The 14,533-nt window shown below is 38.4% G+C and overlaps 1 protein-coding gene across 3 annotated transcripts in view; it reads right to left on the bottom strand.

Moving 5' to 3' along the window:
* The window catches only part of CPED1 (cadherin like and PC-esterase domain containing 1), a 407,972-nt gene that overhangs the window by 200,632 nt on the left and 192,807 nt on the right, over positions 1–14,533 (bottom strand). For all 3 annotated transcript variants that reach the window (XR_003568539.1, XM_027855149.1, XM_027855150.1), the window contains exons 12-15: positions 13,827–13,996; positions 12,075–12,125; positions 8,228–8,289; positions 5,976–6,020 (exon numbers count right to left, since the gene is read on the bottom strand). Coding sequence is in view for 2 of the 3 variants with exons in the window: in XM_027855149.1 (XP_027710950.1) it covers positions 5,976–6,020; positions 8,228–8,289; positions 12,075–12,125; positions 13,827–13,996 (328 nt within the window). In the remaining variant the exon portion in view is untranslated. The remainder of the gene's footprint in view (positions 1–5,975; positions 6,021–8,227; positions 8,290–12,074; positions 12,126–13,826; positions 13,997–14,533) is intronic.

The raw sequence follows: 14,533 nt of genomic DNA, 5'->3' as shown, positions 1-14,533 counted from the left end.
GTTCTTTCTCTGTTTCTGTCTCTCTCTGTTTGTTTCACTCTCATTGTCTCTCAAGTCAACAACATAACAGTTCCAGTGCAGAGAGAGTTTCTTATAGTTGGTCACAAGAAAGCAGGGGCCTTGGTTGCAGTTCCAGGGAGATGAGGAGTGGCAGCAGAACAGGGGCCCTTCCTGAGTAATGACCAGAGTGCAGAGCAGGAGAGCAGTGACCATACCTCTCCCAGGATTATACCACCATGGAAGCACTGAAAACTTGCAGACCCCCAGAACTAGCTCTGAAAACAGCAGCATGAAAAAGCCTGAAGTTTGGCACGGTGACTCCACTTTCAGGTGAGTGGATCCCAACTTTAACATAAAGTTCAAAGTCAAGAAACAGGCTAGAAAAATGAGCAAACAACAAAAAAAGAACTTGACCATAAAAAGCTACTACAGGTTGACTTAGTAGTTGATACATAACAGAACAGAAAAAGTGTGTCTTCTTCTCCACTCCATCACCTTCGATCATCCCTGTAGATTTGAGTAATCACACTGATGATCTAACAACCTGACCTCACAGTTCCCTTAATCTCAACAACAACTTCTGAATTTCACATCTAAGTCTCTCACTAACATGGACATACTTTGAATTCTAAGATCAGGCTGTTCGAAATTTCGTTGTCTGAACAAAGCTTCTTATTCCTCCACTTTTAACGCTTGTTCACACAGACTAAATTTACTGTTTTTAATCATCATCAGCTGCAGTCACTCCAACCTCTCCTGATTTTCCCAGTCTTTCCCTCCAACTATGGCTGTTTCTTCCTCTCTGTCTTGGTCGCTGTCATTTCAATGATTCACTAGCTATTCCTTGTCCTTTGACCTACTGACATTCCCACACAGCTAATCTTCAAACCTGGATAATCTCTGCTATAAAATTCTCTGCTTCTATTCCCATCCTGCTGAGCAGCACTGGAAGAAGGAATGTTAACTTCATCTACCATAAATTTATGATTTATAACTTCAGCTGGTGCCTCATGGCTGCTTGATGAACATTTCATCAATAATAGATTCTCCAGCTCATTCCCCTGGGATGTTCCAAACCTCTAATATTTTTCCTAAGCTGCTGGGTATCCAATCACTCCTAACACTCAGCACATTTTTAATCCCTTCTTTTCCTGCTTTCCCTCTCTTAAACTTCTAGATCAGAGAACAGCTGGGATTGAGTAGGGGTAAAGAAAGATTTCTCTCTTATCCCATACCTCCCAGGAGCAGTAATGGCAACCTTAAGACACCCACATGGAAAGCCTGAAAGGGAAGTTCCTAGAACTCTAGTTTCTGGTTACCATCCTCTACTTTTCTGTTTCCTTTTCTGAGCACTTTTCAGAGATTAGAGTTCCTGAAAATGGATTTTCCATGTGAGTTTCAACATTCTTAAGAGATCAAGAGTTCCTGAATTCAATTGTTCAGACTAGTGCCTTTCTCACAAAAATAACAATAATAACATTAATTTTCCCTTCTAGAGCAAGAAAACTCCTCAACATCCTGCTTCATTCTGAAGGAAGAAGATCTTTACCATAGATTCTCCCTGAAGTTGAAAAATTAAAGATATGCCAGGGAAAAATAAGAGGCTTGAACCTTGTCAACCACTGCTAATCTATGCCATTTCTGGGTCATCCCTTCATCATCTAGCCATCATCATCATTCTTTCCCAACCAGAACCTAAGATTCTACCCCTGGGTCTCTCAGCTCTGATAAGTGAGCTTTTGACCAATTTGCTGGGGCTCAGGCCTCCCCATGAAGTCCCCTACCATATCCTCACCATGCCTCCATCACAGAGTTCCTTATCCCTCTCCATCTTCCAGTACCTTTCTTCTTCTTTTTCTTCTTTTTTTGTTGGCTAGGCAATGGGGTTAAGTGACTTGCCCAGGGTCACACAGCTAGTAAGTGTTATGTGTCTGAGGCCAGATTTGAACTTGGGTACTCCTGAATTCAGGGCCTGCGCTCTATCCACTGCATCCAGTACCCTTCTACATGTTGTTTTCCTCAGTTAGAACAGCTTATTTGTATTTGTATATCCATTACTTAGGACGTTACCTAGCAATACGATATACTTAATTGTTATCTTATCATCTATATTTCTCCTTCCCTCTCTTTGTTTCTTTCTCTTTGTTGTTTCTTTCTTTCTCTTCCTTCCTTCTTTCATTCATTCCTTCCCTTCTTTCTTTCTTTTTATCTATCTCCCCTGCTAGCATTCTCCCTTTTGTCTACAATGGGTTCATGCCTCCTAAACCATAGAAAAGGCTTCCTTAAATCCTTCTGTACTCTTAAGGGATAATTTCCTCTCTCTCTCTTCATTACCAGATTCCTTGAAGTAAAAGTCTATAGGTTAAGCCCTGGTTACCTCTCTATCAACATTGACTTCACTGTGCGAAGAGTTCTTTCTCTGTTTCTGTCTCTCTCTGTTTGTTTCACTCTCATTGTCTCTCAAGTCAGCAAACATTTATTAAGCACCTACTATCTCACTAGGAGGCAGCTAGATGGCTCAGTGAATAGAGCGCTGTGCCTGGAATCAGGAAGACCTGAGTTCAAATGCAGCCTCAGACACTTACTAGCTGTGTGACCCTGGGCAAGTCACTTAACCTCTGTTTGCCTTAATCCACTGGAGAAGAAAATGGCAAACTATTCCTTTATCTTCACCAGGAAAACCCCACAGTCAGTACTGGTGTACTATGGTCCATGGCGTCATGAAGGATTGGATACAACTCAACAACAACATTATTGTCCTTGATTTTGCTCTGTCTTCATCTCTGTGTCTGTCTGTCTCTCCTCTCTTTTATGGTTCTGTATTGGCAGAATTTTAAGAGACCAGTTTCACACTCCTCGACAAGAGTTCTATTACATCTGCCATTAAAATGCACTAGCTTCACATATATAGAACAATCCTCCAGTTCCAAGAAGTCAACATGTACTCTTTTCCCACCCCTACAGTATTCCTGTTTTGTCTTTGTCACTGTACTAACAGAGGTTCTTTATGGTTCTATGATCCCTGATCTTATCTTCTCTGTTTAAATTCTCCCTTGCCAATCTTTTCTACTCCCACAGTTTCTACTACTACCTCTACACAGATGACCCTTATGCTGAAATGTGTATGTTTCTCAGATCACTCCGCTGAGCTCAAGACTCATATCTCCAGCTGCTTACTAGATAAAGCTGCCTGTATGCTTAACTAACCCCTCAAATTTAATATGGCCAAGAGTGAACTTCTTTTTTTACTCAAAACCTCTCTCTCTTTTTGATTTCCCTATTTCTGTCAATTACACTATCAAACATCTGTAGTTGAAAGCTTTGTCTTATCTTGGGTTCTTCCTTCTTCCTCACCTCCCACATCTAATCAGTTGCCAAATCCTCCTGGCTCTACTTCCACAATATCTCTCACACCTGTTCCCTCCTTTCTATTTCCATTGCCAAAAGAGTACAGGTCATTGTTGCATCCTTCCTGGACTATTTCTTCCAAACAGATCTTCCTACTTCCTCTTTCTTCTCCTTTCAATCTATACCTCACACTGCTGCCAGAATAAATTTCCTTGTGCACAGGTCTGATCATGCCATTCCTCTATTTAAAACCATTCAATGTCTTCAAGATGTTCCATTGTTTGACACAACCCAATTTTCCAGATTTATTTCATATCTGACACTTTCCCCCATATACTTTACACTCCCATCAAATTAGAGGTGCAACTGTTTTTGTTTTTGTTTTTTTGTGCATACTCTATGTTCTTCTACCTGTGTACCTCTGCCATTATGTATGCCTGGAATGCCCTCCCCCTATAAATGCCTCAAGAATAAGCTCAAATGGCATTGATCAATTCCTAATGAACAAGTACTTATTCAGCCCAAACTTTGTGCAAGACACTAGAAAAGGAGCTCGGAATACACACATACACAAATGAAAAAAAAAAAAAACAATCTCTGCCCTAAAGGAGCTTATATTTTACTGAGGGAATATATCACAGAAACAGATAAGTGCATACACAGTTTGAGGATGGAAAAAGCACTGACCACCAGGAGGAATCATCTCCTGCTTATAGCCTTCCTTAATCTTAGTTGGAAAAGATATGTCTTTCTTCCCTCTCAAAGATCCCCCAGCACTTTGATTGGACTTTTCTTATGCATTCCATGTAAACTGTTATGTATTACAGTTATGCAGAGCATATATCCTGCAGAAGTCTGGTAAGGCCCTACTGAATCCCTCTTACAAAATACAAGGTTCTGTTGAAAAGGTAAACTCATTGTCAAGGTGAACTCATCATTACCAAGGTCAAAGTAGATGAGGGTTCTAATTTTCACAGGATATTAATTTGCCTCGGGGCAAATGATACCCTATCCCTGATAGTGATTTTAATGGGTATTAATTAATTAATGAATGGGTATTATTACCCAGCTAACATCATCTTGTTAATGAAGTTAACATCTGAGTTACTTTTATATTTGGCTTTTAAAAAGTGAGAGACACATGACAGCTAGGTGGCTCAGTGGATAGAGCACTGGCCCTAGAGTCAGGAGGACCTGAGTTCAAATCCAGCCTCAGGCACATAACACTCCCTAGCTGTGTGACTCTGGGCAAGTCACTTAACCCCAATTGCCTTACCAAAAAAAAAAAAAAAGTGAGAGACACAGAGAGAGGACCAGAGCTGAGAGGCACCCAGAAAGGAGAAGCATTATATAAACAGTGAATTAAACTTAGTCTTCGAAGAAGTACTGGTGATGGTGGTTGTAGACACCTCCAGACAACCACATGGTCCCAGACATGACAACAGATATAGACCATATTAGAGTGTCAAAGGGTGCCTGGATTAAACTGTGTCAACCAAGTGACAGCAAACACAGAGTTATGGTGTGCAGAAGCAGACTTGAATCTTGACCTTCATTGGTGCTATGAGTTACGTGTACTATGCTTGAGTGCTTCCCATTGTGGGGAAACTTTGAACTGAAGTTAATCTCACCATAAACCTAGAAGGCTGTACTGGCCCATTATTGAGGTGGTACTCACCAGAGAGAGGGTCTTGCAATAATTCTTTGGAAATTTTGAGAACTTTCCTCTTGAAGGAGATGCAGGGTTCAATGCCATGCTAGGACAATAAGTTTGGAGGACTGTATGAGTCCTTTGGAAGGTGAAGTTCACCAAAGAGGGAAGGTCAGGTGTTGACTATTAATAGGCTTGCGATGCAAGTCTTCCACTTTGGTCATGTTAAATAAAATTTGCCCTACGTACAATGTTATTTTAGCCTGAGGGCTTGCATGGAAACTAAGGGAATCACCTTTTTTTTTTGTACAGACCTAGATATGAGCCAAATATTTGTGTTTCTAGGAGCAACTCTGAGTGAGAGCATCTGCCAAATGTATGACTGGTAAGAAACTCCTAATATTGAACCCAGTCTTGATAAATCCAGAGTCTCAGTTCTAGGACACAGGCTACAGTCATTTGTGTATGTGTTAAATTTTCCTACTATCATAAGCTCCATGAGTACAGGGACTATGTTCTAACTAAACATCCTATCTCCCTCAGAATCTAGCCCAGTGTTGCATACATAACATGGGTTGGGTTGTTTTATCGCTTGGTTTTGAACCAGATCTATGATTTCATTAGTATAGAAAATTCCCAGTGAGGAAACACCCTCTACCATTGCAGATAAGCAACTCTTCTGCAACTCAGTCTTGGAGAGTTGCCTAGGGCACTGAAGTTGTTGTGATGGCAAGCCTAGAGTCTGACAGCCAGGATGTGTCTGTGAACTCACAGCTTCCTGATGGTGAGGATGACTCTCTATCACCGACACCAGGCTGTCTCTCTACCTCGGAATGAAATTTGCTGAAAATGAATTAAAAGCTCAAATGTCCCCATACACTAAAGAATTGATGAATAGACTCAAAATTTATTCAAAGCTGTATTAGGCTTGGCTTGATTATTCTGGTAAGGGAAAAAAAAATCAGTGGCAACTTACCATTACTGCAATGTATCTCTTTGGTCTTATTCGTTAAATGTGGCACTAAAGGGGAAAAAAAGTATAAATTTGTATTAAAATTACTTGGTAGGAGGAAAATAATACAAATTAAATAATTTCAAGTACATGAAGATTGAAAATTTTTTTAAAAATTCAATTCTTTTTTTAAAAAATTACTTTAAATATCTAAGACCTTATAAGGAAAATCAGAAGTTCAAAAAGAATGAATGTATATCTCATTCAAATCCTCAAATGTTATTTTATTCAGATAGGAAAGTAGTAAGGAAAAGACTCAAATAACTTGATCAATTTAGATATTCAATTGTCTGAAACGTCTTGTCACATTATTCTAAATCTGTGATTCTGTGACTACAACAAGGATGTCAACTTAGGAGTAGCTATGTGGTACAGTGGATAGTGTGGGACTTTGAATCAGGAAGGCCTTAGTTCAAATATTGTCTCAGACACTTTCTAGCTGTGTAATCCTGGTCAAGTCTCTTAACTTGTCTCAGTTTCCTCATCTGTAAAATGGGGGTGAATAATAGCACCTATCTCACAAGGTTAACGTGAGGATCAAATAAAATAACATGAAGTGCTTTGCAAATTTTCAAGTGTAATACCAATGCTAGGTACCATTATTATTGATCTGGGATCTATGGACAAGGGAATCCATTAATAGATTGAACTTGGAAAAGAAAAAAAATACATCTTTATTTTCACTAGTCTCTAACTGAAATTTACCATTTCCTTCAATTGTCTGAAAACATTATCTTGAGAAAGCTTCATAGGCTTACCAGACTGCTAAAGGAGTCCATAACACATACAAAGAATAAAAAACATTGATCTACAGTTTCTACAATCATCAGAAATACAGAAATTCCATTAACCTTCAAAGTGTGTTCTGGCTCCACCGACATTTGCCAAATATTACCTCTACTCCTTGTATGCAACCAAAAATCTACTTATAGCTAACTTAACAAAAGTTCTTACTACTGTGTGCCATGCCAGGCCATGCTAAGTACTGTAACACAAAGAAGGCAAAAATATGATTTCTGCCTGCAAAGATATCACATTTTAATGAGAGGGACAATGTGCGAAAAACTATGTATTTGGAAGCTACATAGAGGGTAACTAGAATTTAATTAGAAAGGGAAGGCATTGGGAGTAGAGGAGACTAGGAAAGGCAGTGTAGATGGTGGGATTTGAAGTGAGTCTTGAAAGAAGGCAGGCAAGTTAGGAGGTAGGGGGGTGGAGGAAGAGCTCTTCAGTCACGTGGGCAAGAGACAGAGAGTACCATATGTGAGGAACTACAGGAGGGCAGTGTAGCTGCATTACAGAGTATGTAGAGGGAAGTAAGTGTAAGAAGACTGGAAAGCTAGGAAGGAGGCAGCTTATGAAGGGTTGATCCTAGAGGTAATAAGGAACCAAATGAAGTCACTTAGCAGGATAATGATAAGGTCAAACCTGCACCTTAAGAAAAGCAATTTTCCAGCTAAATGGAGAACAGATTAGAATGGGGAGATACTTGAGGCAGGGAAACCAACCAGATTACTCCCAGAGTTCAGGTGATGAGGGCTATGTAAGGGTGTTGGCTATGTGACTGGAGAGAAAGGGACATACAGAAGAGATCTGGTGAAGGTAAAAGTGACTCTATTTGACAAGAGAATGAATATGATGGGTGAATGCAAGTGAAACTGAGGATGACACCATCCTGGATGAAAAGGGATATCAGGGAGAATAATGGTGTCCTTGACAATAATAGTTCAGCTGGGAAGAAGGGAGAGTTTTGGGGAAAAGATACTGAGTTCTATTTTGGACATGTTGAATTTGAGATGCTCATGTGATATACAATATGAGATGTCCAAAACGTTATAGAGAAATGGGGTTCAGGCTAGATAAATAGATCTAGGAATCATCAGCACAAAGATAACTGAACCTCTGGGAACTGGTAAGATCAATAAGTGAAAGAGAAAATAAAAGACCCACAACAGAACTTTGGGATAGACCCAGAGTAAGTGGACATGACCTGGATAAAGATCCATTAAAGGAGACTGAGAAGCAATGGTTAGGCAGGCAGAGAACCAGGAGAGAGCAATATTACAAAACTCTACAGAGGATACACATTTAGGAGGAAATGATAATTGACACAGTGTCAAAGGGTCAACTTGATTTCTCACCCTGGTTTCCTTTCAGCCCTGAACACATGGAACAGTACTTATTTTCATAATAAAATAGTGCCATTTTCTCCTTACCTATGATATTTTCACCTGCATCCAAGGGAACTCTTGGCTTAATGTTATCTGGAAACAGATTCCTGTGAATTCAATGCCAAATATATTCTTGATCAACAAAATGAACAAAATCATTTAAAAAAACACACACACACATCTAACATTCCCTATGTCTTTGTGTGTGTGGATGATTATATATATAAAAATAGATAAACACTCCTTGGATTCTATTTCTCAGTATTGACAGTGTGGCCTCATATAAGATGGGTGAAAATTCACCAGGTTTGAGTAGTAGCTGATTTGTAGAAAATTGGGACACAAAAAAACATTTTCAGGTGAGATTCAGAACTAAGCAAGTATTGATAACAAGGGCTCGGAAGAATTCATTCACTCAAGCACTAAGGAAAATTTACAAGCTTTGGAAGCCCCAAATCTCATGTAACAAGCTACTAGTTGGATGAAATAAGCCATGAAACATAGTTTGAGAAGAACAGACATATAGTTAAAATAACAGAAGTGTAGCTAGAAAGGATAAATAGCTAACATGTGGTCAATTAATGACTAAGGACTCCTATTTGAGAACCGATTAAGGATCCTGGATGATGGGTGTTGTTTTTGCCTCTTTTTCCGTTGAATTCCTAAATACAGGATCAGATTGCTCCTAAAATCTTGGATCTTGGCAAAATATATAGCAAAGATACATATATTGTTCATTCTTTTATGTTTTCCTATTAAAATCAAACTAAGTCTACATTGACCATGAGAGCTCATTAACTTGCTCGTCTATCTTAAAATCATGGTTCCTATTGAAATTTCACAGACCATCCTAAAAACTTCCCCTCTAACAAAATATATGAAGTTATTTACTTAACTACTCAGATGGGTCTGTGATCGCATCCATATGGATCACATCCATATTACCTCTGTGATACCGATCATAACCCATCTGGGCCTGCTTATCCTATGCAATTCTTTTCCACATCCTCTCCTAAGTCCACATGGTACTCACTCAATATGCTGGAGGCCATCTCCTGACATTGTAAATATACCATGGAGCATTAGGGCTGTCCATCTGTTGTATCTTGCTCTTATCATTTAACTAGTCCAGGTTCTTTGCACATATATTTCTTTGATTAATTCTTTACAAGATTCTTTCTCAAGATCCTTTATTTGTTACATGTTTAAGTCTATATATGCAAAATATGTGTCTCTACCTTGCCCTCACTTTTAATTCTTTGGAGACCATTGCATTCTGTGACTTGTAGGTATAAACCAACCAAAACTACTAAGATATTGTCATTAAAAAGATAGATCTTTGTTTTTGGGAGACTTTTGACATCATCAAAGAGCACTATAATTTACAAAAGCACAATACAATTCTCTCTCTCATCCTCATGTCTAGTTCTCTCCCAATTTGTTGTCCTCTTATACTGTCTATACAAGAAACATCCACTGATGGACAAGTTCTCATTAAAAAGTTTGTGGTTGGGGCAGCTATGTGGCGCAGTGGATAGAGCAGCAGCCTTGGGTTCAGGAGGACCTGAGTTCAAATCCGGCCTCAGACATATAACACATAAGTGACCCTGGGCAAGTCACTTAACCCCATTGCCTAACCAAAAAAAAAAAAAAGTTTGTGGTTGAAGCCATAGATGTGATGAAGCCAATTAGCAGTCATTGGGTCATAGGGCTAAAATCCATTGGTTGCCCTCCAGGCAATCTTAGTTTTAATAGCCCACAGGCATGTAGCTATGGGAAGATGTGTACATATATTGGATAAAATTGTAGTCTAATTTCTAAACTCTCTTTGGACAGCATCATTTAAATATTTTGCAATGTCCTTAGGCTGCAAGTTGTTCTTGATTTGAATTTTCATTGGGTCACTGAGGAAGTAATAACAGAACTAACCTGAGTCTGTTGACTTTATGATCTGCCCAGTATCAACCACTACAGTTAGTAACAGAAAGTTCATTCCATCCATCTTACAAAGGAAGTATAAAGGTTCAATGCAGGTTCTTTGAGGAAAGCACTTGTCATTCTTTTTAATCACTCTATCCAAGAAGCTAACAAGAGGTGTTCTTGGTGACCACACCATTTTAAAAATGAAATGAGATACAGAGAAAAATAAACATACTAACCATATCTAATTTCTCCCAGTGTCCCAAATTGGACCAGTCTACCAAGTCTACTTTCAATAGTATGCTCTTCTAGATGACTCTTAAAGTGGTTGAAGGAAGCTCTTCTTGCAGTGACCCCAGAGCATGCATCTAGCTAACCAGAGAGTTTAGAAAGAAAGCAAAAGAAAGATGGTCTTCTCTTCATACCCAAGAGCATACAATGAGAAAAAGCACTACCGGATTGGGAGATTATAGCTTTAGAGCTAGAAAGAATCTGTGAGGTAACTGAGTCTAACCCCACACTTTGTATAAGGTCACACAGGGAGTAAGAGGTAGAGCTGTAATTCAAATCCAGGTCTTCTTATACCAGAGTCTTTGCTCTTTCCACTATACTGGGTTTTAATGTTTTCTTCTACAAAGTAACTGCATAATTTGAGGAGAAATTATATTCACTTACAGTGGAATGCTTGGCATGGAGATATTTCACTACCTAGTGATACCTCTACAACTGAGTCTAAAAAGCTTGATGACAACTCATACGTAAATCCTGGGATTATTGTAAAGGTCCAATCTAGCATACTGAGGTAATTATGACAAGAAACAGCTACCTATTTCCAGGTCAAAACTAAATCACATTTTATCCAAATCTATACTGAGAAAATACTACAGGTGTACCTCATTGGAAATATGCTCCTGAAAAATTGAGTGTAAACTAGTTTTTTATCAATGAAATCACATTGTAATATACTGTGTGGGGCAGGGGGGAGGAGAGTTCTTTCTAAAGGTGTTAGTCAAGTCTTTGTAAAGCAATATTACCTCTAATTTAAAATGTATATTTTACATAGAATCAGAGAAGGTTGGAGAGTGATTCCAGAGATCCAACCCCCTCAGTTAAGTAGAGAAACTGAGACTTAGAGAGGTTAAAGGAATTGCCCAAGATCACACAGATAATAAGAAAGAGACCTTAGAGTTGAACACAGGTCCTAGGACATGAGAATCAGTACCTATGCCACTATATACACTGCTACTCGGGTTTATCCATTTTAGGGTATTTTATGGGCAAATAGGTGTTGGCAGGGTAGCTAGGTGGCACAAGGAGATAGAGTGCTGGGCCTGGAGTCAGGAAGACCAGAATTCAAATTTGGCCTCAGACACTTAGTTGCTGTGTGACCCTGGGCAAGTCATTTAAACTTGCCTCAGTTTCCTCACCTGTAAAAGGAGCTAGAGAAGGAAATGGCAAACCACTGCAGTATCTTTGCCAAGAAAATCCCATATGAGGGCACCAAGAGTTGGACATGACTGAAAGGACTTAACAACAACCACCTGTTCTTCATTCCTATAACGCAGAGCTCAAAAGTACTAGTATTAAGGTTTGCATTTGGTCTGTTTAGAGGCTAACGTCTATTAATTTAAAGCTCTTAACTTCTGTGCTTAGCGCATAATTGGCAACTGTTCCTTGTTAAATGAGATTTTTCCCCTCCCTACTCCTATCATGTTGATACAAGCAGTTGAGTCTTAAGCTACTAAAGAGTGAAGAAAAAAAGTGGAATCTAAGTAGTGTAATTTTATAAAACGTTCAACTTTTCTGACGGCAGATTTTTTTTTTTTACCTTTTCTGGGGCAGAATTCCAGGTGGGAAAAAATTGCAGAGTTGTAGGCATTGATAAATCCCAGTGTTAAAATAATGCTATCTAAGAATAAGGTATCAACTTGACCAAGGGGGAGATGTATTGTTCGGTAAAAGACATCCTTACCTGTGATTTGCTTGTTTCAGAGGTGAATCTCTCAAACTATTCTTGTGTTTCCTATGAAAGAAAAAAAAAGAATTAATACTCACTTTGAAGTTAAAATTGTCATTGAAAGATGAGAAGCAAGAATTAAGCCCTGGTTCCTATTAACGCCCTCCTAGGAATAGAGTTTATTTGTTATATTATAGCTTGCTGAAATTTGAGAACTTGGGAAAAGCTGGCTGGTGAGAAAACTCACCAAAAAAAGACCTCAACATCTTTTAATATGTTATGAAATAAAACACTTTAAAAAGCCGCAGTGCAAAGAGCATTGAACTTGGAGTATGGAGGACCTGAATTCAAATCCTATATCAGATGCTTGTCTGACCCTACACAACTCACCATCTTTCAGGTTCTTTCTCTGTAAAACAGGGATAACGATAGTACTTCAAAGAGTTTTTGGTAAGCATCAAATGAAACATTATGTGTAAGGCATTTCACAAATCTTGTAAGTGCTATAATAAATATCCTTTATCATTAGCTATCATATGAAATGATCACCGATTATGTGGATTTCAGCTGAATTGAATATATGACAACACTGAGGAATAACATTTTAAAACTTAGTTTCGAACCCCAAAACCTTCTACCTTTGACGAGGTCTGCTAATTTGAGGGAGGAAAATTATTTTTTTCTTAAAATCATGACAGTTTAAAATAACTTCTAAAATATTCTCAAGGGAAGTTCTAATAACCATGTAAAGACTTAGATTATTATAGGAAAAAGTCTGGCCAATCATTCTCCATCTCTCCTCAAACAGGTGGACCACAGGACATTAGATTTAAACCAAGAAAGATTTCCTGATATTAAGAGGAGGAAGAGGAAGCCTGAAGGACTCCTGGGAGGTTCTATCTTTTCCGGAAGTCTTTTCTTAAAAGGATAGATTTTCACTTCTCCCAGAGGGCGGAGGTAATCCTGATTTGAAAGAAGAGGGATAACAAACTCCCCCAATGTTTCTCCATAATAATAGCTAGCATTTACATAGCATTTTAAAATTAAGTGGCTTGCCTATGGTCACATTCACTTCATTAAACACTTATCAAGTACCTACTAAGTGCCAGGCACTACCTAGTTAATTGTCTGAAATAGGATTTGAAGCTATGTTTTCCTTATTCCAAAGCCAAAGATAGCTTTGGCTTTGCCAAATTACCCTAGGCCAGTAGAGAAGTTGGAAAAATTATAGATCATAGAATGTTAGAGCACAAATATGTTTCATTCTGTCATCCTGTGTTCACAAACCAACTAAATAAATCCAATTATTCTTCCAGTCTGATAGCTAGTTGATAGCTCATGAAAATCTTGACACATGTCTTGTTTTTTCATAGCCTCTCTGATGTTCCCCCACCTCAGATGCATATCACAATGACACCACACTGCAAAAATTTCATTCTGAACATTGCCTTATAGGGGAATCAGGGCTTATTGGCTCTTCTATAGGAATGATTTGCAACTTGTCATCATATTTTTATCTCACTTTTTGAAGCTCACTGGTGTCCTTATGGTTTGCATATTTTGGAGTGAGTTTTTGGACAGTCTCTTTATTTCTTCTCCTCCCTTTTCCCTCTTGCCCCCTGCCACTATGAGTGAGGGCCATTTCAAATCAAACCGTTCTAGTCTAAAGAGTTTCTGATTACATACCCTTAACATGCATCTAGCCTAACAACATAGCTCTCCTATCCCAAGAATGAAAACTTCTCGGCAAATGTGTAAACATATTACCATTCTAAAGAATAGAGCTGAGTCTTTTTATTTGTGAGCTGTAGTTCTTTGAATAAATTTAAGAGGGACCAGTGCTGGGTCAGAACTGAACCATGTTTTCCCATAGGATCTGCCACGTAATAAAATTCACGCATAAAAGCTTGAATCCCAGGAGCAGTTGATGGGAAAAGCTGAGAAGAAAATGGAACAAATATAAATCTGTTAGGAAAGGATATCAGAATAACTTGTAGAAAAAGTAAAAAATAAAAATGTAATGCTCTTGTGGAATGCCACATAATCTAGCATTTTAAAAAGAATATGTTTTAAGAATAATAGTCAACAAAATCCATTTTTAAATGGTTATATGATGTTCTCTATGGAACTGAAAATAGTACTCAGTTGAGTGGGAGGATGAAAAGAAATCCCTTATGGTTAGAGTTTATTTAGGATAGAATAAGTAATGCCAATAGAACAAAGGAAGTTAGTGTCTGTTCTCTCACCACCCTTAGTGTTAAGGAATTGATACTGTTGCTTTTTTCCTCAGCACACAGCCTTCTAAGTCCTCATACCAGAATCTTGGGAGATGTTCTCCTTATATTCATGATGCCTTATCTCACATCATAAACTCTAAGAAAAGCGGAACCAGGTCTGCTTCACTTTCTTTGTATTATGTCCAAAAAGAAAAAGTACTATTAAATATGGACATTAACTTACTGCTGGATAATGAT

The sequence above is a fragment of the Vombatus ursinus genome, unplaced genomic scaffold, assembly GCF_900497805.2.
Source record: "Vombatus ursinus unplaced genomic scaffold, bare-nosed wombat genome assembly UNPS02010788.1, whole genome shotgun sequence".
Lineage (NCBI taxonomy): Eukaryota > Metazoa > Chordata > Mammalia > Diprotodontia > Vombatidae > Vombatus > Vombatus ursinus.
The sequence above is the reverse complement of the archived record's forward strand: the minus strand, read 5'-3'. Positions and strand labels throughout refer to the sequence as shown.